At 35.2% G+C, this 27092-nt stretch overlaps 1 protein-coding gene across 1 annotated transcript; it reads right to left on the reverse strand.

The window, feature by feature from the left end:
* Window positions 1-7812: 7812 nt before the first annotated feature.
* On the reverse strand, window positions 7813-25783 carry LOC138691442 (zinc finger protein 354A-like). The gene is made up of 4 exons (XM_069813368.1): window positions 25691-25783; window positions 19139-19276; window positions 12086-12150; window positions 7813-9654 (listed from the first exon to the last, which is right to left on the reverse strand). The coding sequence occupies exons 1-4, from the start codon at window positions 25781-25783 to the stop codon at window positions 9327-9329; spliced, it is 624 nt and encodes a 207-aa protein (XP_069669469.1). The 3' UTR covers window positions 7813-9326.
* Window positions 25784-27092: the final 1309 nt, after the last annotated feature.

Consider the following 27092-nt stretch of genomic DNA (forward strand, 5'->3'; position numbering starts at 1 on the left):
TGTGGGACAAAAGTTCAGACACAGTAATGTAGAAATACACTACAAACGAGCGTTTATTCATAGTACAGTAGAGAAGCTTATGTGATTCACTTGAAGAAAAAAATGTATTTACGTACACTACTTATTAAAAAAAAATGTAACCGGGTAACACGGATGGCAGGATTTATCGATACTCTACTGTAACAACGTTTTTATGTAGGTAATACAAAAGTTTATCCTATTCCACCTGTGAAGTTGGAGTACTTTTATCATTATGATTATATCCTATTTTGTAGGTTTCACAACATACATTTTTTATTTCTCTGATATAATTATATTCTCAGTACCCAAAAGGCTTACAATAGAAGGCGACAATCTTATTTCTTTGTTGCAGTAGGGAAAGCAGTGACATTTTAATTTTTAGCTGTGATGACAAGCATTAGCGCCATCTCTTAGACAACATTAGAGTTAAGTCTACTCAAAATCTTATAGAAAAAAAAAAAAAGCGAATAAGATTTATTTGTGAATTTTAAGAGGAAATACGCTAATTGAATTTCCTACAATTAGTTCCTCAAAATTTCCCTCCATTTCGGAAGAATTTCTATTAGGTCGTGGGAAGCCTCAATTTCCGCTAATGTTGGACACACTGCCGTGAATGAATAAATTGAAAATTCTTTTGTTTGGTGTCTTTGGCGATGGTAGAGCATTTAGCTGAAAATACGATTGGAATATTATTGAATATCATCGCAAATACGAATGTCTATGTGGTGTCCAATCACAATTTTGAGAATCAAGTACATCTAACAATTTGATTAATATGGAAATGACGTTCAACACTGTGCACCATGTAGACACAAAATTTGCATGGATATTAAATGAACGTTAGTTTTCAACTTCTTTCACTACTCTCCCCATATCGCAAGCGTACGCGTACATAAAATTGAACAGTGTAATGTTTGCACTATTTTGCATTTCAAAATGCAGCTCGTTGAGCGCAACACTTCTACTGCCAAGTGTGAATAACAGCGCAACAAGAAAAGTAACCGCTGCCAGAGCCTTCTTTAATTTCAAGCCGGAGCACGGGTAGGTTTGGCAACGCAGAGTGAGGCGGGAGATTTTAAAGTGATATTGTGTTTGCTCATTGCTTCCGTTATACGTAACACGCATTTTTTCAATATTACTTCATGCACAAAGGTAAGATCAAGATTCAGAGTAGTGATGTAAATTATTACGGGTTCGAAAATAGTGTTTTATTGCAATCAATTAGCTATACTTCAGAATACGGCTAAGTAGGCCACTTACAAAGGCTGCCACTTAAAGTAATTACAACAAACATATTTTTATTGATAGTACGAAATAAATAAATAAATAAATAAATAAATAAATAAATAAATAAATAAATAAAAAAGATATTCCTTGCACCGAAAATTATAAAATTATTAATGCAATAAAGACGTAAGTTCCTACGCAGTATTCTTAAGTTCCATTCAGTTAACAAATTTGTGGCTAGTAAATTGACAATGTTCTGCCGCTTAATGTTGTTTCACCTATCACGTGAAAGATGTAGGATATCATTATGTATTTCAATTTCATGTGATTATGTCGTGCTTTTCTATAAATATTTCAGATGTCCAGGAAGCCAGTTTTAGTTTGAATCTGGCCAGTCACCATAACAATACTGTTATCCTAAATTATTTGTTATAAACTTTTAAAAATATAATCTTAAATATAACAACAAGAAAACAAGCTAACAATGTAAATTATGCAAATAGGCCTAAAATAAAATGTAAACAGAAGAAACTATTGACATACCTATTATAATAAAAGTATGAGGATGTAAATACAGTTAAGCCAAGTAAAAAAATCTCTGAAAAAATGAAAAAAACATACCTTCAACATAATACGTAACAAAACGCAACATTATCTATTAAGTACATGTGTCAATTAGCGTAAACTCAGTGAACTTTAAAACCTCTAAAAAAATACGAAGTGAAAAGAAACATGTTCATACCTAATTTATTACAAAATAAATAATATTAATAAACAAAACTTGAAAACTAGCAAAGTGATTATATGCATCTACAAATTGTAGGTAATTCTGACGTATTGCAGGCATTCCGAATCTTCAACAAAACTGCAACATTTATGGGATCACAAAACAGTTGTTTACAATGAATTTGAAAACCAACGACGTAACTTTATTGATATAGCAGGCGAGACCCAACAATTTGGCTAGAATTCTGATACACCACAAACCACAAATAAGACTATAAAAATGTAGTTTCTACAATATTTAATATTTAGAAGAATTGTCAATCATTTTGTAATTAACAATAACCGTAAAAATTGCTAAAGACTGCAGCCATATTTTCATTTATTGTCTTGTTTTTATCGTCAACACGCCTGAACCCCACAAGTGACACCAACAAGGCATTACTCATGAGGGAAGTAGACGAGAATATGAGGTGGGATGGCCACTTCCTTTCCCCATCAATGGCGTACATCACTGACTAGTTACATATTAGAGTCATCAGAATTCACATATATACAAACAAATTGTTCTTTCCCTGAAACATATCGTCAAGTGATTATATACCGCCTGATAGAGGATGTACATATGAAGGGTCCAGGGGAAAAAATCAGGGAAGTCACTTTTTTGTGGAGATGAAATCTGAGGTGCCATTAGATTCTCTATGGAAAGGATTATCGCTTAGAGATATGAAACATGAAAAGAAACATTGCTTTTCTTATTCGTTTTATGTAGCAAAAATTAACAATCTTAAATTCACAATGACCTAATGCTGAGCCATTAAATGACAAAAGAAGAGCGTTCTTAATACAAAGATAACAGATTACGAAATGGTTACTTGTATGACGTAACAAAATTTTATTGTAAGACCATTTAAAAACTCTAGGAATAATATCAATACAAATATAATGCAATACGAAATTCTGTACAACTAAATTAGGTGACACAAAAATTGAATGAGTATTGTTATAGTTTTAATGCATGAAATTATATATTATGTGAGCAATTATTTTCTTTCGAATCTATGCCAAACATACCATGATATAATGAACTTTACAATATACAGGGACATCATTTTATTTTTACTAACATTTTTAATATTAACTTGCCTATACCTCTGGATCAACGCCGTTTGCTACCCCCTTCCACGACTGTAGTTCGGTGATACTGGCGTAATATACAAACAAATCTCTTTTCTAGGTATAGGAGGGAAGAAAAGTAGTTTTTCCATTTACGTAAACTAGAAAACATTGCGCTTTTGAGTTTGATCATTTTCATTAGGTTTTTGTTTAATCAAAGTACAGTACAGTATTAACAATGAGTGTTTTTACTCACGAACTGAGCTGTCTATGTGGACGTATTCATTATGCAGTGTATATTGTACTGTCTTCAGCACATTAGCGTACAATATGGAGAAAGAAGTTAAATTGAAAAATAATCATAATATGGGTGTTTAAACACATTTTTGAAAATGATGGTCGTTCATTTCGATACAGGCTTCAGTTACAATGTGCATATTATCGCACTATAAACTATTGTACCTAATCCCAATTACTAGTTTCGTTCTTCGTATCAGTAACTCATGTTGAAATAATTCTGGACCTACTCTATAAAATAGTACTTTACGTACTGCAAATTCAATCTTCACTTCTGCCCGATCCAAAAAGATAAAATTACTCAGACATACTATCTACTGTCCGTCCAAGTGGTTATGTCGTAGGATCGTACAAAGGGAGGAAATCACGTGACAGTTAATTACTTAACGAGACCCTTTTATTTAAGTTATTTTAAACAGTTGTATAATATTACGTAGACGTCCAATTCCAAACAGAAATTAATGTTCTCAGAAAAGAGCTAAGACAGCCCAGCCACTAGCTGGCGATTAAAAGCTGGTGGGGGAAACCGAGATACGACGTAGGCAAATGGACGAGAGTACCTGTGCGAAAATGATGCAATATTGAAAGCTCTTTCGTCACTGGAAAACGCGAACATATTTTTGGAACGTACTGTTTACTATGACCGTAAGGCTATTATGACTGTATATGCGGTCTTGGATCTGTGTGGAGGACGGGTGAACTTCATTAGTAGAAGGGGTGGGAGTGAACTACATTAAAAAACTCGGGTACAATAAAAATTCAAGTAAAAATAAAATGTATCTGTATAATGGCGAGTAACCACTATCACAAAATTTACACACATGGATGAAGGCATACATACACTGAGATTATTGAGTTACGGGGTACAGGCAGAATCCAGTCTTCAAGATCATATAATGTATTTCCAGGTAGCGGCTTGTAGGTAGTTTGACGGAAGATTAGTCAGAAATTGTCAGTGCGTTCGTTGTGTGTGTGTGAATGTGTGCTAATTGTACTTGGTCTTCATTTAAAAGAAAATATAAGACAAGAAATTGCTAAGCTCACACCTTTGCACATGGCAGCTAAAATATAAATAAAAATACTAACCTCAACAAACTTAACTCCGGTTATGGATTCTGCAGTTCCTCAATAAGCAGATGCGATCTGTTGGCCTGTATATGAAATATCTTCACTGCATTTGTCTTAAAAATAAAAACTTTCCAAAATAAATTGACACATTATATTATAGCTTGTCTACAACCCGATTGTATAAACCATTTAATCTTAGATCAGAGGTTAAATTGATCCTTGTTTCAGCTGAACTTGGAATTTTGTGTTGTATAAAGTCTAATCTGAGATTAATTTATCTCAAACTAAAGTCAACTTTGACTGAAGAAATTTCTCCGATTAAGTTAGATGATCCAGGTTCAGTTATTTCTTTTCTGTTTGAAATATACGAGTGACAGATTGTGCAAATAAAATATCCATTATTATTAATATTAATAGATATGATAGGTACATTTATATATATTTCTTTCAATTTCTTGCCTTAATACACAATCTTATATTTTATAAGGCTCTATCGTGTTCAGCAGTATCAATTATATTATATTTATAACAACCATTAATTATTAATGGATATGATAGGTACATTCATAAATTTTCAATTTACTGTATTACTAAACGAAAATTGTCGTTTTATAAAGCTTTGTTATGTTTAGCAGTATCAAACACCATAACATGTTAATAACTCGGAGAACAGTCAACTTTCTTCTTATTGTCCACCATTATTTACATTGCACAAAAAACCAGTGTCTCCAATAGAGTATACGGAAAGTCGCCAAAAAGTAGTTGTAAAGTCGCTAGATTTCTCATTATCAACAAAGAAAGATTAAATTTTGTCACTATTGGGGTGCTAAAAAGGTCACTAAATCCCTATTTAAGCAATATAAAAGTTAAAAGAAATTGTTGTTGAAAAAAAGTTAAAGTCGCTGGATTGGCAACACGGAACAAACCTGTATAACATGGTCCGCGCATCACGTATTTCACCTGTTTATGCGATGTTGCCAGATCCTTTTCACGTGAACATAGATTGCATTTGAACCAAGGTAATTCGATCGCAGAAAAGTTTTATACAATAGAAGAAGTGTCTGAACTCGGTTCACTTTTCGATCTACGATCAAAGTTGATCTTTAGTCAGAGAGTTTTATATAATTGGGCCTACGTGTGAACAAATATGCCTGCTTAGCTTAACTTAACGAATAGAACTTTAAAGACATTGGGACTGTGACAAGTCTTGTTCTTTTAGATTTCCAGATCCCAGGTAACACTTTCCCCAATACATCGTATTTAAATGCATTCTGGCTGGTGTGTAGGTGGGCGTGATTTGAATACCTTTAGCCTGTGTGAATCCGAAAATATTTGCTTTGAAGTACCGATTTTGAGACAAACGTCTCAAACACAGCGCATTTTAATGGTCTTACGCTTTTGTGTATCCGGGTGTGTTTATAAATCCCCGATCCAAAATACATTTACCACGCATCTCGCACTTATATCTAGTTTCATTTGTGTGAATGCATATATCTTTCCAGTGCCGGAATTAGGTATAGTGCCGTCCCTAGGGAGTGCTAAAATTTGTCGCCCCCCACCAGCTCTCACAAACAGTTCATAAGCAGCTACTGTACACTTCTTGTTTAGTTTAATTTAGTTTTAAATGAATTGTTACAATTCTGAAAACAATAAATTACAGGATTCAAAATACATTCGTCTTACTTGTGAATTATAAAGAAAGCCTTCACATTATCTTCACAGAGAAGGCATTAACGATATCATCAAACTCTGACGAAGCACTTTAGATTCGACGAAAATAAATATATTCATTGTGAACAAAATTCATTTGTAAAAGGTCAGCTGTGGTTTATTTTGATCGTATAATATAATATTATTAGGAGTATTTCTTACTTCGATAGGATGTATAAAGTAAATTGAAAAAAAAATAAATAAATAAACTGCTTGCGGAATAAACCTTTTATATATGGATTTATATCTATAACGAACTTGCTAGAAAGTGATTTAAATAGTATTTATCCATGACCATAACGAAAAACATGCCTTTAATAAATGCTTTTGCATTTGTGAAGTAGGCTTTTATTCAACATTACTTTATTCCACTAGTGAGATAAAGACTTTACCTCACAGTCTGAACTTTATCTCACAGTTCATCAGTATTTTCCTAGTACCAGGCACACACGTATACTTTTCCATTGAACTGTTACTCAAGAAGTTAATATATTAGTTACTAGATGTCACTACCTCTACTTCTTTATTACCATTTCTTAAATATACATACACTCAATCTCCTTCTCTTTTTTCTATCTACTACGTCGTAATTTGTGCATTGCATCCATATCTAAAGTTTTTTTTGTTTTAATTTGTAATAATTTACCTTTTGGGAGGCGAGGAGACTTGAAACTGCGAAGTTGGGTTTAAAGGATTGTATGACAACATACGTTAGCCAACTGAGCTAAACAAACACGACGATTAATTACGTTTTAATATTTCTCTTAACTTTACAGAAGTAAAATGTGAAATTATTTTAATCACATTAGTCCCGTGAACATTTCTAAATAGTCCCTGAAACTTCGAAAAGACGAACATACACGTTTAAAATGAAAAAAAAAAAAAAAAAAAAAAATTAAAGTCATATAATTAATTATAATTTATTTATCCAACGCCTTAAATAGCATTTTTCACTAATCATGGCCTCCTACATCATGACCTAGCAAGTACACGTATCGATTCTAAACTACCTGCCATGTTCTGTGATTATATGAGGACTTATTTTCAACATATTTTCTTTTATAAAACAAAATTTTTCGTTATGGTCATGGATAAAATTACGTATGGTACTTGTGAGCGTGATCTTTATTTCGCTCGTGTAATTTAAGCACTCGGCTGACGATTCGTGCTTAAATTTTCCACTCGCGGAATAAAGATGCACTTACCTCAGAAGTATCATAAATAACTATTTTGACGATATAATGTATTGGAAATGTAACTCTGAGATGTGGTCAATGAGCATACTGACAAATAATTAACACACATCCAATTTCACTGTCAAGAATGCATTCTTGTTTATACAGGCAGTAAAATTTAAGCAATTTCAAAGCATAATAACTTGATAACGGCATTACGACAGAACAATGTAGCTGCGCTAAACACTTCCATTTTAATCTCGTAATGACCACGATATTACGATAAGAAGACAATATCCAACTTACACAAGATGTTCAACAGGAAAGTTCAATAAAGATGTACCACTAAGTATTTTAAGAACAAATTTCACTGTAAAATGAAAATAGAAGGGTTCTAAATCAGGCACTGGCTTTATTTAAGGCACTCCACTATTCAAAGAAAAAAAACTATACAGATAACACATTAGGCTCCAACTCTTCCCGAATCTGAAAAAGCCTTTCCACATATATCGCATTTGAATGCCCTTTCGCCTGTGTCTTCGCGTGTATGTTTTTTTTTTAAATTTGGCGAATCTGCGAAACTTTTTCCACATATCTAGCATTTGAAAGACCTTTCTCCTGCGTGAGAGAGTGCATGTCTTTTTAAATTTCTCGAAATTGAGAAACACTGTCCACAAATCTCGCATTTGAATGGCCTCTCGCCTGTGTGTACACGTGTATGTTTTTTTAAATTTGCCGAATCTACGAAACTTTTTCCACATATATCGCATTTGAAAGGCCTTTCGCCTGTGTGTACGCGTGTATGTTTTTTTAAATTTGCTGAATCTACGAAACCTTTCCCACATATATCACATTTGAATGCCCTTTCGCCTGTGTGTACGCGTGTATGTTTCTTTAAATTTCCCGAATCTCCGAAACGTTTTCCACATGTCCCGCATTTGAATGGCCTTTCTCCTGTGTGTATGCGTGTATGTCTGGATAATTCACGCGGCACCCAAAAACATTTTCCACATATGTCGCACTTGTACGACCCTTCGCCTTTGTGAATGCGTCTATGTGTGTATAACTCGCCCCACGACCAAAAACATTTTCCACACACATCGCACTTGTACGGTCCTTTACCTGTGTGAGCGCTTACGTGAAACCTTAAATCTCCCAATCGTGGGAAACATTCCCCACAAATATCGCATTTATATGGAAGGCAAACGGGCGCGTGTAGGAGAGAATGCTCTTTTAATTTTCGCGAGTCTGAGAAAACCTTACCACATACCTTGCATTTGAATGGCCTTTCTCCTGTGTGAGAACGTGTATTTTGCTTTGAATTCCCCAAATCTGAGAAAGACTTATCACATATCTCGCATTTGAATGGCCTTTCTCCTGTGTGGGTGCGTGCATATTGTTTTGAATTTCCCACATCTGAGAAAGACTTTCCACATATCTCGCATTTGAATGGCCTTTCTCCTGTGTGAATGCGTGCATGTCTTTTAAAATTTCCCAAAAATGAGAAACACTTTCCACATACCTCGCATTTGAATGGCCTTTCTCCTGTGTGGGTGCGTTCATGTTTTTTTAAATATCCCGAAACTGAGAAAGACTTTCCACATATCTCGCATTTGAATCGCCTTTCTCCAGTGTGTATGCGTTCATGTCTGGATAATTCTCCCGGCACCCGAAAACTTTTTCCACAAACGTCGCACTTACACGGGCCTTCAACTATGTGAATCCGTTTGTGACTGGACAATTCTCCCGGCACCCAAAAACATTTTCCACAAACGTCGCATTTAAACGGCCCATCGTTTTTGTGAATGCGTGCATGTTTGGATAATTGTCTCGACATCCAAAAACATTTTCCACACACCTCGCACTTATACGGCCCTCGGCCTGTGTGAATGCTCACATGATACCTTAAGTTAGTCAATCGTGGAAAACATTCACCACAAATATCGCATTTGAATTTACTATCGCGTTTGTGTATGAGTATATGTGCATTTAACTCCGACGATGCTGAGAAACACGTATCACATAACTCACATTTAAATAGCCTTTCGCCAGTGTGAATGCGTGAATGTCTAAGTCGGCAAGTCGTAAGTAACACTTTCCACAGACTTCGCATTTAAATGACTTTTCAGTTCTGTGTTCATCTGAATGAAGTTTCATAGATTCGGGTGTTACAAAAACCTCGTTGCATATATTACATCGGTTAGAATAACGCCCTACGTCGCTAATGACGTTGCTACCATATTGTGTCAATGTGTCCTCTTCACGATCAATGTCGGCGCGTTCTTCTGACACACTTTTGTCAACATTATCCACAATCCTGAAATGAAGATATACATTTATCGATATCGAATGTAATGAAAGTGGCGAAACCAAAATATACACACACAGATGTACCAGTTGTAACTGGATTCTGGTAGACCTCAAATATATTTTACAATTACGCTGTCATTTAAGTGACTTTTAGGGAAGTGTTGATGTGATATAAAATACTCTAACATTTCCAACTTATTTAAATATGTACCATTTCTGATTTAACCGGATATTACTCCATCTTATGAACATCCTGTACGTTAGTACAGTGAAACCTCTCATTAAGGACAACCCCGAGATATGGACACTCCTCATATACGGACAGATTTTTATGTCCCTACTGATATAATATCTTGGACTGATAGCAACAAATATAAATGACACTCGGGAGGAAATTAAACGCAGAATAAATATGGAAAATGCCTCTTATTATTCGCTAGAGAAGCTTTTGTCATCCAGTCTTCTGTCAAAAAATCTAAAAGTTAGAATTTATAAAACAGTTTTATTACCGGTTGTTCTGTATGGTTGTGAAACTTGGACTCTCACCTTGAGAGAGGAACAGAGATTAAGGGTGTTTGAAAATAAGGTTCTTAGAAAAATATTTGGGGCTACGAGGGATGAAGTTACAGGAGAATGGAGAAAGTTATACAATACAGAACTGCACGCATTGTATTCTTCACCTGACATAATTAGGAACATAAAATCCAGATGTTTGAGATGGGCAGGGCATGTAGCACGTATGGGCGAATCCAGAAATGCATATAGAGTGTTAGTTGTGAGGCCGGAGGGAAAAAGACCTTTGGGGATGCCGAGACATAGATGGGAAGATAATATTAAAGTGGATTTGAGGGAGGTGGGATATGATGATAGAGACTGGATTAATATTGCTCAGGATAGGGACCAATGGCGGGCTTATATGAGGGCGGCAATGAACCTCCGGGTTCCTTAAAAGCCAGTAAGTAAGTACGGAAATAATATAGAAATAATGATAAATTTAACTCTCGTTTACGGACACTCTCAGCCATTTCACAGTCCAAAAGCTTGCTTTACCTCCCGACTGCGGACAGAACTTGGATTTCAAGACCTAATGTGTTACAAAAATAGAAAATTTAGTTTTGAGCACTGTACAGAAATTCCTTGACATGAAAGAAGACAATAAGGGTCTCGTAGGCTACCACTAGCCCAGCCGGTTACCCCTTGTTAGCTGGAAGGGAATGGATAAACACAGTCATAAAATTTAACCTATCTGATGGGTCCAAGGTTTCTGCGATCGTGAAATTGTATTCGACACATGATAGGGTTAGTAGGATTATTCTCTTCACTTCAATCAGTTGTTCTGTTTCGAGAGACATGGCACCTGAACGTAAAGGTTAAGTTGAAAACTGCAGACTTAGAATATAACTGCATGGCACAGTACTGCATTTTCCTTTTTCGGTCTTATTTACTGTAGTTCAAAGTTGCAAAGAATTTAATGTAGTATACTGTATCTAGAATTAAACTACAGTATTAATTTCATTTTAAGCGTGAAGGGATACATAATGCATATTATAAATTTACTGTTAGATTGGGGAGCGTCCATCCCAATAAAGGACACCTGCCAGATGCGGAAAGATTGTTACGTCCCTTCGATGTAACTGAGAGGTTTCACTGTACACACTTTTTTTTTGTTTCTAAGTTCTGAGTTCATAGATGTATAACATCTTCTTATTTGAAGTGATACTCTTTTGTTTAATACAGCAAACTGCAATATGGTACCAACCCAGCATCGAAACCTAAATCTCTCTTAAAATTATCCTTGCAGAACCAATCTTGGATTTCTTCGTATCCAGTATCTGCAGTTATTCCTATTGAAAATTCCATTATTTGTAAAACGTGTTTCACCTGAGTGAAGAATTGAGTAACTGAAAATTATTACCATTCTTCAGATACTGCAATATACAATTTAAAAAATCAAGGCATCATTTGTTTTTATTTTTTTCACAGAGATGTTGGTATAACTGTTATTTAAATAAATAAAATCTATGTTTGCATAAAATTCTCGAGTTTGGTGACTATCTCTTGAAACAGCAGCAATTTCTTTTGTTGATACTGTAGATTTAAATAGTTATGTGCTCGGCACCAACCATGCTAGCAGTGGGCCATGAGTCACCCGCCATTTTCTCGCCTCACGTCATAATAATGTTTCTGTATTTATTTATTAACGGATATTGCTAAACTATATAAACCAACTGCCAAAGTTCATTTAATGCACGTGTTTGGCACTGTAATTACATCTGTTCTTCTTTCTATCAATATTAGTGTTGTCACAGATTACTTGTACAATAATATACCGTACGATTATTGAAAGTAAAGAATTCCAGGTAGAGGGCAATTTTGTTGCTGATTTAGTAACACATTATTTACGTAAACAAGCAAAACTAAGACCACACTTCACTCACCTCTCTGTTGGAAATCCACATTCCTCTTCCTTTACCTCGAGCTTATTCTGCACAAATTTCTCTTCCTGAAAACAATGAATACACAGGGAGTCACACCAAAGTTACCGGCATTCTTATGAGGATATGATGTTACATTTCCAGGACAGTACATTGGGGTTTTCCTGGTTAGTTGCTTCCTTTACACTCAGTGACAGACAGAATGCGTGGAAACTTCGCTATTTGAACTAAGCCAGTGAAAAAATTCTGCCGGCACTTCTGCTTGTTAGTCTGCATCATTGACAAGGAAGACTCACCAATTGATAATGGATTTTCACAACGATTCGAATACTTTCAATTGGATATAAGAAACCTACCCACGAATATCTGCATCTGGAAAGGGCCTAGTTTTCGAGATACGATTTTCTCAAAATTCTTCTGTCCAGAGCTATAAAAACGCCTAAAATAAGACCCCCGTAACACACCTGAAGAGTTTTCGCTAGCGAGAAATGTGTTACGAGAAAATTCAAAGACTAATAACATGGATTCATATGGACGTCCACACACTGGAAGAGATTCTCGTTCGAGCAAAAACCTCGCGCAAGTTTCTCGCTGGAATCAGTGGCTCAACAAATTTTCTTAACCCATTTATCAAAAGATGTAAGAAAATTTGTACTCTTTAAGACGATTGAATGTAGAAAAAGATATCACAGGTGGCGATGAATTGTATTGTTTTTATTTGAAAATGAGGAAAGATGGCTGATAATTGCAATCAGAAACTTATCGAACTTGTACAATGGCACCCGTAGGCCTAGTTATATGATACATGGATGAAAACTATAAAAACACGAAAATTAAAGAAGAAATCTGGAGACTAATACCTAGGTATAACTTGTAAATAACTAGGTATATATTTAAGTAACAAACTGGGTTGGGAAGAACAAGTCACTAATACCACAAGGAAAGCCTGGAAAGCACTACATTTCTCTATGCGTATTCTGAAGATATCTAACCGAAATTTAAAAGAATTAGCGTACAAAACCCTTGTTCGCCCAATTATTGAATATGGAGCAGTAGGTTGGGATCCGTACAGACAAAACCAAATCGATTCAATAGAAAAGGTCCAACGCAAGGCAGCAAAATATGTCAAAATGGGGAAGGGACATGGTGAGGAGATAGTGAAAGATTTAGGGTGGGAACTTCTCAAATCAAGGCGACGAAAAACCAGACTCACCGCATTCTTTAAGGCACAAATGGGACACAAAGCATGGACCGATATCAATGCTAGATTAGCAACACCATCTTACTTAGGAAGGGCAGATCATATTAGGAAGTTTAAATGTAGAAAACAAAGAAGGGATGTGGAAAAATTTTCCTTTGTTAACCGCACAATAGTAGACTGGAACAGCTTACCTGCGGCAATCTTTCAGGGTGGTCCTCTTAAAATCAATACATTTACGGAAAGGTTGAGAAGATTAGACTCAAAATGTAATTGGAGGTGCAGTGTAATCATTTAAGTTGTGTCATGTAATTAATTGAGTTATATATAATTAATTAAGTTGATATGTAATTAATTAAGATGATATGTAATTTAGTTGATATGTAAATAAATTAAAGTGATATGCAATTAATTAAGGTGATATGTAATTAAGTTGGTATGTAACTAATTAAGGTGATATGTAATTATTTAAATTGGTAATAGTTGGGTAAAATAGAAGTACTTATAAGTTAGATTTACTTTTGCTTATCGTAGGCGTTATTGCAGTTTATTTTATTTTATTTCATTTACGTTTATTTATTTTAGTTCATGTAATTGTAATTATTGTATATTATATATCACTGCCACCGGGTGTATACCCAATTGTAGTGTTAATAAATACATTTATACATACAAATATAAGATTATCTGAAAATAAATAGAGCTATATTTTATTTTGATGAGATTTAATAGTATTAATTAAAGATTTGAAATAATGTATCTATATGTCTTAACAGTTTACATAATTTATTCAGAATATAGCAAAGAATCCTCTATCATATCATGAATGGCTAAAAACTGAGGACCATTCAACCTGAAATAACGCCTAAACGTATCATCATTCAAATCGAAACCAGTGTCCAAAACTCGCTCTTATTTTCGTAGGTTACAATGTGATTCTCAGATATTTCTGGCTTTAATTTTAGGCCTTCTTTTTCTTTTCATTAAGAAAATATGTTCATGTAACTCCATTTCCTCATCATCTGAATACTCAGATTCAACCTAGCGTTCGTACGTAATTTGTAAAGTATGACAATATACTTACAGGTTATATATTTAAGTACGACAATACAGGGTGTTTAAAAAATACGGGGCATAATTTCAGGTATGTATTTCCCACATGTAGACAATCAAAATAGTTCATTACAACATGTGTCCGGAAATGCTTCATTTCCGAGTTATGGCCTTCACAACATTGAAACTCACCGGAACGTTTTTCTTTCCGCAAGTCGTTGTCGTTACAGAAGATGTTCAAAATGTCCACCTCCTGCTTGAATACAGACCTCACATCGATGTCTCATTGACCTGAGAACACGATCCCAAACTCCAGGAGTATTGCGAATGTCCTCAGAACATGCCACAATTCGATTCCAAAGGGATTCCAAATCAGGCACCGGAGACGAATAAACCAATGATTTTAAATGGCCCCACAAGTAGAAATCGAGAGGGTTCAGATCAGGTGAGCGTGGAGACCAAGCAATTGGGCCACTTCTACCTATCCATCGATCAGGAAACCTTCGATCCAAGTACCGCCGAGCCGTACGACTGAAGTGTGCAGGAGAGCCATCTTGCGACGATTGATCAGTGGAGTGTCTTCTAAAACATGAGGCATGGTTCCGGTGAAGTTCAATGTTGTGAAGGCCATAACTCGGAAATAAAGCATTTCCGGAGACATGCTGTAATGAACTATTTTGATTGTCTACATGTGGAAAATACATAACTGAAATTATGCCCCGTATTTTTTAAACACCTTGTATACGTAAATACATAACCTGTAATATTTCCCCCAACGAGTGATTACTATAATCAGAAAAATGCTTTCTGCATGAAGGCAGTGCATAGATGATCACAGCAGGTGTGATCAGTGATAGCGAGAACTCGCCAAGTGTGTGGAGGAAGGCTCTTCGCCTCTTTCTCGCAACACATTTGTTGCTTGCGAAAAGTCTTCAAGTGTGTTACGGGCCTTAGAGAGTTTACAACACATTTTAAAAAATGTCGCCGTTCTCTTCAGTACAACTGCCAACATGCTCGTGAATGGCACACGTCGCTCTATATAACTGCAGATGGCTATCTCTGATTTCTGTAGCGGCATGCATGGATGCACCCAAGTAGCTTCTCACGTGTTTATGACTTTGTTTGGTAGACAAGATCCTTCATCTAGCCACACATACGCTCACGAACGTCTCCTGGATACTTAAGACATGTTCGACTCTTCAAATCAGTGAGGTTAAGATGGGAAGTGTTAGTGCAGACGAATAATAAGACTAGAGATTTAATTCAAATTTTCGCCAAAAAGAAAGAAACTTAAAAGTGTCTGGGTTTTGAAATATTTAATTACAATTTCAACACACAACTTTCATGAAAAGTATAGTAAATAAAGTACATAAATTAAAATTATCTTTTCGTAGTAAATTATCGAAATTCTATTTTCTGCAATTTGAATTAGCAGCAAAACGATAACAATTAAGCAGCCCGTTCTCAGCCAAAGATGATCAAAGTTAGAGCATCTCTGGATTTAATAAACAATGATCCGAAAAAGCAATCCAATATCATACAGTTCTCTTTCATTCCCGTAGCAAATACACAAACAGCACATGTGCAAAAGATAATCCATGAACTGATACATGAAGCAGTAGCTGGAACGAACCTCACAACATTCGGAACCAAAGGCAACAATTTGGCTCACTGTTCACTGAACACGAACCTCGTCAGTGAAACAGCTGCGACACGACGTTGTCACGCGCTCACGCTATCTGCTGGCAACTCGAACGCCAAGATAAGGCCCGTTACACACATGAAGAGTTTTCGCTACCGAGAAATGTGTTGCGAGAAAGAGGCGAAGAGCCTTCCTCCACACACTTGGCGAGTTCTCGCTATCACAGATCACACCTCGCTATGATCATCTATGCACTGCCTTCATGCAGAAAGCATTTTTCTGATTATAGTAATCACTCGTTGGGGGAAATATTATAGGTTATGTATTTACGTATATTGCTATACTTAAATATACAACCTGTAAATAGATTGTCGTACTTTACAAATTACGTACGAACGCTATGTTGAATTTCAGTATTCAGATGATGAGGAAATGGAGTTACATGAACATATTTTGTTAATGAAAAGAAAAACTAGGCCTAAAATTAAAGCCAGAAATATCTGGAAATCACATTGTATCTTACGAAAATAAGGGCGAGTTTTGGACACTGGTTTCGATTTGAATGATGATACGTTTAGGCGTTATTTCAGGTTGAATGGACCTCAGTTTTTTCCAGTCATGATATGATAGAGGATTCTTTGCTATGTTCTGATTAAAATTATGTATAAAATTATGTAAACTCTTAAAAAGACATATAGATGCAATATTTCAAATGTTTAATTAATACAATTACATCCCATCAAAATAAAACATAGTCCTATTTATTTTCAGGTAATCTGATATTTGTCTCCAGATTTCTTCGTTAAGTTTCGTGTTTTTATAGTTTTCATCCCGTGTATCATATAAATAGGCCTACAGGTGACATCGTAGAAGTTCGATAAGTTTCTGACTGCAATTATCAGCCATCTTTCCTCATTTTCAAATAAAAACAATACAATTCATCGCCACTTGTGATATCTTTTTCTACATTCAATCGTTATAAAAAGTATAAATGTGAAACATCTTTGATAAATGTGTCAAGAAAATTCGCTGAGCAACCGATTCCAGCGAGAAACTCGCGCGAGGTTTTAGCCTCGAGCGGGAATCTCTTCCAGTGTGTGGACATCCATTTGAATCCATGTTATCAATTTTTTAATTGTCTCGCAACACATTTGTCGCTGGCGAAAACTCTGCAAGTGTGTTACGGGCCTAAGACAATCCATGGTTCGTACATGACTGATACTTGAAACGCTTGTTGGAACGAACCTCTCAACATTCGGAACCAAAGGGAACAACCTGACTCATTGTTCACTGAACACGAACCTCGTCAGTGAAACAGCTGCGACACGATATTGGCACGTGCTCACGCTATCTGCTGGCAACTCGCAAGCCAAGATAAAGTGTTGTTCACAGCAATACCACAGTCCAGTATATACAGTCACGTAGCTTGAGTTGTGCGGGTGCTAGGAACAATAGACTGTGCTGGTATGACAGTCTACTACGTATATACAGTCGCGAAGCTCAATATGTAGTAAAAATGCAAATATGGGTAGTTGCCCACTACTAGGATCGCTACCATCGCCTCATCATCACAGATCTCTCTCCTAGCAGACAACAAAATATGTTACACTTTCGTTGTCGTGTTCTTTTTGAACAATTAACAACTTCCTTCCATTATTGAAATATTAAATGCATAAAGTTAATTTATTATTTTAATGAAGTATATTAAATTCCACCATAAACTCGAAGATACCTGCAAGAAATAATATATATTTTTTTTTGTGCAAAAGGAACTGAAATTTACTATAAAAGCTTCACTCATTCAAGATTATAGCGATAATTAACTATGAAACCAATAAATATTAATTTGCATTTCCCTTTACAACAATAATAATGGAAATATGAATTAATGGAGTAACTTAAGCATACCGGTACTTGCAGTGTAGGCTTACGTACTTAACAAAGTGGGATGAGGTTAAGCAATAATAATCACACCAGAATTGGAAATAAAATGTGATCAATAAATTTTAATGTAACAGACTTTTTCTACGTCTCTAGTAAAGCAACAAATAAAAATAACAACAAAATTAACAGCTATAATTAAAAATATATCCTTTGAAAAAAAAAAAAGTAGGCCTAAGTAATAATAATCCCACCAGAATTGAAAATAAAACGTGATGAATAAATTTAATTAAAACAAACTTAATATCTCTACGTCTTTAGTAAAATAACACATAAAAATAATAACAAAATTAATAGCTACAATTAAAAATATATCCTCTGAAAAAAAAAAAAGTAGACCTAACCTTTATTTCTCTGGAAATTTAGCAGCCCAAGTGACAGAACTTTAACCGGTATCTAATGTCCTTTCGGTTAGACTCAAACATTTCATTGTGAAATTTAAGGATATAATGTATTCTAACAGTCACAAAGAACTTCAAAATTAAGAGTTTTGTTTCTGCACAGCATTCTTGTGGAAACCCAGGAACCTTTCTGAATCTTTCAGAAATCGGACAAAGGATAACTCTGGCCTCTTTCTCTTACTGTTGCTACAATTTATAGCACTACAAACGTCTCCTCCTTGTCCCATATTATTATTCCAATTATTGTATTTTAGCCATTAACATTTTCATTATAACCAATAACGAACATTTCACAAGCATCAATGTGAAATACGCAACGAGCTAGCACTCGATAGAAATACGACACAGTCCAAAGTCGACCATGGACAGTCTATTGTTTCTAGTTGCTAACCGCTTGGAGCGCTTTATCACGAGATTTGCAAAAAAACACCTCAAGCTTCGCGACTGTATATAGTAGACTGTGCTGGTATTACTTCGCATTGTCTGTAATGAGGAGATATTAGCGACCCTAGTGGTTAGCAACTATCTATGGATACATAATTACTACGTATTCAGCTTCATGACTTTATATACTAGACTGTAGTAATTTGTTCCAATAAGTAAACGTAACCCTGTAAATATTGAAAATATATAATTTGTTTATTGACATTTTTTCCTCAAAATATCTTGAGAAATAACCTCCGTAAGTGGTGGTAAATTCTCGGGAATCACCCTGCAGAAGTTAGCACATGGTGCGAATTTTACTCAGGTGGTTAAAAGTGATGTTGAGGTTAAGAGGAGTCTGTGCTAATTGTGCGCTACAAAGATGCTGCTAAACTCACCTCAGGTTCACGTTTCACCACAGGGAACGTAATTGGTTCCGGAACTTCTTCACATTTCACTATAGATATGAGATCATGGCTCTGGTCAACATATTCCATCTTTACACCAGTCTTATGCTCGTCCATAAGATTCTGCTCCTGCAGTAAAACGAGACATTTTAGTTGGGCACGTTGGAATTTTTTTTACATTAGGATATCTCTTTATTTTCGTAAAGTTATGCAAACAATTGCCGCAATGAATTTACAACATGGCGGACATAACACGTCCGCATTTATTTACAATATACCATAAACACCGAAATTACGACTGAAGAAAAGAATACAATCTATATAATTTAACTATACATTCTCCTTCTGCTTAACAACGCTATTATATTACATTTGGCCTTACCCACAAATCATACGTGCACACTTTAGAATCACATTAGAAGGCTGTCAGTTGAAAAGAACAACAAAAAAATTCCAAAAACAACTTAAAAAACTAATGTGATTCTTATTAATTATTCATATCACATCTTGGCTACATTAAATTCGTTATTGTACACTGCAGATCATTCCTCTATTGAATAAATATACGAAGTATATAAATATATACTTTTTATTTATTGATTAGGAATTGTTTTGCAAATTTTCTAACTTCGAGGATAGTCAACAACTCTTACAAACTTACTTACTTACAAATGGCTTTTAAGGAACCCGAAGGTTCATTGCCGCCCTCACATAAGCCCGCCATCGGTCCCTATCCTGTGCAAGATTAAGCCAGTCTCTATCATCATACCCCACCTCCCTCAAATCCATTTTAATATTATCGTCCCATCTACGTCTCGGCCTCCCTAAAGGTCTTTTTCCCTCCGGTCTCCCAACTAACACTCTATATGCATTTCTGGATTCGCCCATACGTGCTACATGCCCTGCCCATCTCAAACGTCTGGATTATAGGTCAACAACTCTACGTTCTCTTTTTAGCATTGTATGCGAAGGACTTCAGAAAAAAAAATCATCGAGAAACTAGCACACAGGTCCTTTTGCTCATTTTGAAAGTGAAAATCGATGAATTTGTAATGGACTTTTCGTGGAACTCAAGTTGAAAATGAGAGAATTTTATTTTTCTTGATTCAACACGAAATTTTTTATGTCAGATATTAATCAATGTGGATGAAATCTTTACTGCAAGTATTTATAAGGTAGCTGCAGGTTTCAATGCATTTATTTTATCAGAAACGCTGGTAGTTGATTTTAATAACATTTGCTTCTTTTAAATATAGAAAGAACGATATATTCAAAATTTAAAAAAAAATGTCTGAAGGTGAATAAGTGGCATATTTCATAAAATGAATGCATAGAAATGTTTCTCTATGCCTTGTGAATGTAACTAAAAAAAAAGGAAGCTTAAAAATTGAGATCTTGTAGTAAAAATTTGAGTTTGAAAATATACTTACTTACTTATTGGCTTTTAAGGAACCCGGAAGTTCATTGCCGCCCACACATAAGCCCGCCATTGGTCCCTATCCTGAGCAAGATTAATCCATTCCCTATCATCATATCCCACCTCCTTCAAATACATTTTAATATTATCTTCCCATCTACGTCTCGGCCTCCCTAAATCTCTTTTTCCCTCCGACCTTCCAACTAGCACTCTATATGCATTTATGGATTCGCCCATACGTGCTACATGTCCTGCCCATCCCAAACGTCTGGATTTAATGTTCCTAATTATGTCAGGTGAAGAATACAATGCGTGCAGCTCTGTGTTGTGTAACTTTCTCCATTCTCCTGCAACTTCATCCCTCTTAGCCCCAAATATTTTCCTAAGCACCTTATTCTCAAACACCCTTAACCTATGTTCCTCTCTCATTTTGATAATATAAAAAAAGATTAAAAAAGTAAAAAATTTCAGAATTTCAAAATTTTAATTTTGTTAAATCTTTATAGGTAAACATTGTCTAAAAATTTGGTTGCAAAGAAGATTACGAAAAAAGTCATTTTTAGTGAAGTGTACCCTTAAATGGACAAAACAGGCTAAACTAGTAAATTACATAATAATCAACTGGAAGTGCTCGCAACTCGACGGTGGAGCTGGCAATGTACTTTACTTTAGTTTCTTTACCACATCACTGTAACTGACATTAGACAAAATGCACAGACAGGTCATTGAGTTACGTATCCAAATTAAAAGAAGCGTAAGAAGAGCTTGCCACGGAAAGCTGGACAAACTTTCGGCAACATTAGGGTGGACTTGGCTTTGCTTCGTTAGGATCGCTGCCAACAGTTCTACGTGAACTGTCTGCTTGGCTCAGGATTGTGGAAACGTTTCGAGTCGTATTTATAAAATTATTACAGAGCTTGTAATGTATTGTAAAATAAAGCTTGTCGCAGAGGAACCAATATCAAAACATTGTAGAAAATGCAGAAGCACGATTTCTTTTATGTATGTAAACACAAAATGTAATAACAAACAAATTAAAAAAAATGGAACAATTGAATTGGATAATACGCACGGTAGAGCAATGTCGATAATCGACGTTACTGGGCCATACCGAGCCGTGTCAAACAAAAGACAATCGAAATGGTAGTAAAATTCGCGACTATATTCTTAAATGAATCAAAGTACCTTTTGATTTCTAATCCAGTACTCCATCAATTGAGATAAAAGGTCACCGCCTTCTAGAGGCCGTCCAAATAGTCAAATAGCCCACTCATATGTTTTTAGAATAACTTCAATATCGTCGTTAAGATAGCAAAACCTCGTATCTAAAAAATTGACGATTTCGAGCTCTGAGTTTCATGATGCTAAACAACACGTGCCGCACAAGATGCAAGAACCCGCATCTCAATATGTTGAATAATAGCAGCACAATGTAGATGTATCAAAACCTCGTATCTCGCGATGTTTATACTATAAGGTGTTAAAACTCGTATCTCAACATACATGTTTATCGCACAACAATTGGCCATTCTATGCTCCAGTTTTAAGATTCCATAACTCGTATCTCATCATTCCAATTTACCGCGTTATGATTTGCCGCGCTTTTCTGTTATTACGTTATTGAATTTATTCATGGAAGTTGATAGAACTGTTTAGTAATCGAAAATCTATTAAAACTATTAATTTTGTGTCCATCATATATATTATGCGAAAGCGAATTAATCTCTGAAGTGAACAACAGCAGCTGGTTACACATTAGAGATGGTAAGTAAATAAATCACTTGAAATACTAATTCAGAATCTTTTAGCAAAGTAAGGTTAGTTATCCTAAGAAACACTATCCACGTTATTATTTACACTCATTAATTATATAATCAGCACATTACAGTTTGTAGGTAAATTATTTCTAAAGTAAGACTAAAGTGTCTGAATTACAAATAAAACCCAAAGTATTGTACTTTCAAAATGGAAAGTTGTATATCTGGATATCAAAAATTCTACTTATTTCAGGATAAGGATTTAGAACCAAACACACGTTATCAATCAAGAGGGAGAAAGGTTCTTGAAATGACACTGCAATTAACTGAAGAATTATCCACAACAGTGAAATCTCCAGTATTGTCGCCTCTGTTGCCAATGCTGCTGATACTACCACCAGGACCACCTCCATCATTATCACCACCACCAGAACCAGCAGCAGCAGCACCAACAGCAGCAGCACCACCACCACCACCACCACAACCATCACCACCACCACCGACAACAAAAACAGGTACAAAGGATTATAATACTTCAGTAATGAGCCAGATAGAAGGTAGCGATTTTGAAGACTCGAGCTCAAGTTTTGAGCCTAGCAGTGACACTATGTCTGAAGAATCAGATGTTGATGATCCAGCGCCCAGAAGAAAAAGGAGGAAGAAAATTAGTTACACAAGATCGAAGAATACCACAAGTAAGGAAACTGATCACAAAAGAGACCATAATCTAGGAGAAAATGACAGTCATAAAGAACAGGAACTTGTAAATGTTACAGAAGGAGTTGTGAAAATTAAAAAACGTGCTCAAAAAGGAAAAACAGACCCCACACTGTGGAAAAGAAATAAAACAACAAATTTTAGAATGAAAGGTGAAGAATATAAGAGCCTTAGTAAAAAAAAAAAAGGAAGGCAAAATAGAAATAACAAGAGAGCCTCGTCAAATTGGACCGCGGTGCTCATCCCAATTGTGTTTAAGATCAAAAAACAAAAGAAAGTGCTCTTCCATAACTGAAGAGAACCGAACTGAAATATTTAAATTTTTCTGGTCACACATGAATTGGGATCAAAGAAAAAATTATGTTGCTACTCTGGTAAACAGGAAAGATGTTAAACAAAAAACAACAATAGGAGAATCAAGAAGAAAATGCAGTTTCCAGTACAATTTAAAAATAAAGGATAATGTAATACCTGTGTGCAAGGAAATGTTCCTTTCAACGTTAGGGATTGGTGAATGGTCGGTCAGCAGTTGGGTCAAAGACACAGCAGAGGGAGATTCAAAATCGAAGGAAGTTCGTAAAGATGGAAATAGCTTAATGAAAAATAATGTTTCTAAATTTCTTGATAAAATTCCGAAATTACCATCCCATTATTGCAGATCATCTACTTCCAAGCTTTATTTGGAGCTACATTTCTCATCATTCAGTGAACTTTATAGAGTATTTAAAGAAGAGTGTAACAGCTGCAATAATATTCAACCTGTGCCTGGTAGAGACTTATTTGTGAAACTCATTAAGGAACACAACATTGCTCTTTTCAAACCAAAGAAAGATGAGTGTGATCTGTGCCTTTCTTATAAACTACACAATGTTTCAGATGATGATTATAATGCACATCAGTTGAAGAAAGAGAGAGCAAGACAGGAAAAATCTGTAGACAAAAAGGAAGCAGAAGAAGGTAAATGCTGTATTTTAAACAGAAATTAGCATGTCATAATTTCACAATTTACAATTTAGGAGACGGATCTGTAGTATGTTATGTTTGGTATGAAGGTGAAGGGGGACTGGACGCCAACGTGTTTGCAACATGCATTGCAAATTTCTTGAACACAGAAATAAAAGACTGCGATAAAAATAAAAACAAAATATTTTACAATGATGGCTGCTGTGCCCAAAATAGAAATGCAGTCGTCTCTAATGTACTGCAACATTATAGCGTTGCCAGTGGAACAACGATTATGCAGAAATACCTGGTGAGAGGGCATACCCAAATGGAATTGAGAGAAGAAAGAAAAACAGGGATCTGTACTCCCCAGCCAGTTATGTTCAAATGATAAAAGAAGCACGATGTGGTAAACAAGGGCAGTACAAAGTGAAATATTTGTGTCATGAGTTTTTCAAGGATTACTCTGAAATTCAGTATTACAAGTCAATACGTCCAGGAAATCAAGTGGGTGAGCCGTGTGTTACTGACATTTCTGCACTGAAGTATACTCCAAATGTTGGTATTTTATACAAGTTTAATTTTGACAACGATTGGAAATTAATTCCTAGACGCCCAAATACAATCATCGGAAGTGAGAAACAACTTTATGCTGGACCTATTCCTATTTCTACACAAAAATACGTCGACCTGATGTCTTTAAAGCCGGTTATTCCAAGAGGCTATCATCCATTTTACGAGGGTCTTCTTCATAAATAATTCAGTAGATAAAGGACATAAAATGTGTAATACTTACTATTGTGTTCTTGTAGGCATACTGCATTACTGTATTTGAATTATATTAAGTTCCTCCAATTAAACTTGGGTTAAATTAAGATATGTTAAATTGTTTGTTTCCTTCCTTTCCCTATGAGATCGATTTTCAGTAAAATGCAAAAACTCGTAACTTTATCTATTTTCAAAGTTGTTTGTGTTAAAACCTCGTATCTCACAAAAGGCCCCATAATTTATGTATAATGCGTAGTTAATATGAATTATACACATTCAACATTTGGTTTAATAGTAGATATTAAACAATATTGGTGTCACACAGATTGAATCAAAATTGTGGATATGAGACAGTTTTTTCAGTTTCCTGAAAATTGTGGGTTTTTGAGATACGAGGTTTTGCTATCTTAACGACGATATGCATTCCATAAATGATTCTAGTGTAAAGCTAATAACTTATTCCTGCTAATTTTGCAAAACGTAACAGCTGTTGTATCAAGGATAACAGGAAGATAGTTTAAAAAATATTTACTCTGTATCTAAACAAGAAAGGGTATATGCCAGATAAGCAAATAAAATGTTACTTCTGTTATCTGTAAATAATCTTTAATTCGTTTCAGCGATTAAGATTAAGAAGCTTTCGCCATTTTAATCCTCCCAAATTCTGTAACATTACATCAGCCCTCTTACATTCTTAACGTCATCAATGACGCATCTTGTAAGGGCAGCCATATTATGCAAAATAAACTACCTCACGGTCAGCAGGTAACACATCCTCTACATCTGCCAAATTCAGAATAAATTATTACGTAAAACATTCAAGTTGTAACTTCGCAGCAAATAGTTTCGAATACAAGCTCCTCTAGCAGAACATTATGATCAAAAACTGTAACAAGAGTATGTAAACAAATGCCAAGAAATGGTAAAAGGGTTTATATTTACATGTGGTGAAGGATTTGCTTCTTCCATATCTATGTCATCAAATGCCTGTATAGACAACACATCGTCCTGGGTTTCCGTCTTGATTCTATCCATCTAAAGTGAAAGAATAGTGTTAGAAAGTTAAATGTTTGCACAAATGCTTTAGTTACAATTAATCATATGACCAGTCTTATTGTGAGCCAATTTCACAAATCATCATGTTTAACTCACTGGTATGAAATGTCACAAAGATAAAGTATCCTCATGAAGTTATAAAAGTTGTTCATTAACAAGTTCAACCGATTAAACTCGCTTTGGCAATAATTCAAACTAAAACTTGTTATGAGATACCAATTATAATAAAATATCGGTACCGGTACTTTCAATGATAATATATTCGAGGCAAAGGCTATCTTTATTTATATTATATCTTCAATGTTAAAAATTGCAACGTAATTACCTCCTCTACAATATAAAACTTCCACCAAACGAAAGTCCTATCTAACGGGATATCACACAAAACTTTACTGCGCTAGTCAACAGTGAAGCTGTAGGATCTAATGCGCCGTGAAAGGATGCTTTGTCTCTGGAACCGTGAAGGTGCGAAAGTTTAGATACAAATTACAATTATTTAATTCTTTTGGCTACTTCTTTCTTTTAGATCTATTCAGTCTATTGTGCTAATATAATTCGGACTAAGGAGAATGCTTCAATTCATAAGAATTAAAATCAATCGTTCATAAAACTACACAGAAACAAAGTTCAACAATATACGACCCTAGTATTGCAACTTAAATTTTCTAATGCAGATGCAAGAGTTACTGAATTTTTGTACAGACAAAACGCTTTTTCTACGCCCAAAGAATTTAAAATTACTTATAATATTATTTCGAAATAGTGCATTTCATTTTTCTACTAGGCTTTATCAACTGTTAGGGTTACTTATCGTCTGACTGAAATATCATTATGCCAGCGAAATGTCTAGCGCCGAAAGCTACCAAGAATTTTCTCGTAATTGGCTGAGGTAACAGCGCGAGAAAAAATCTCAATGATGTACCTCCTTCCAATCAAGACTTAAACCGGAACTCACAGCTTTCATGGTCAGCTTTGCTACCCATTACTCCAAAGTTGTCAGCCTTTTGTATAGTATTAGCAACTCCGGCTAATGAAAAATGCATTGGAAGGTAAATTCACTCACTAGTTCCGATTGTGTGCCAAAGAACAATACAAAGGACATGCAATATCGGTTACAGCCCCACTTCGACTGATTTATATATGCATTTATCTCCGTAAATTTGTTCCTTGAAACCATTAGATTACGCCGTGCTGCATTTTAATACATTTTTCCGATGATTTTGAACTGATAAGTGACTCTCAACAGTTCTTTTGTACTGAATTGGAAAATGACCTCCAAATAGCCCCA

This window comes from Periplaneta americana, chromosome 16 (genome assembly GCF_040183065.1).
Source record: "Periplaneta americana isolate PAMFEO1 chromosome 16, P.americana_PAMFEO1_priV1, whole genome shotgun sequence".
Lineage (NCBI taxonomy): Eukaryota > Metazoa > Arthropoda > Insecta > Blattodea > Blattidae > Periplaneta > Periplaneta americana.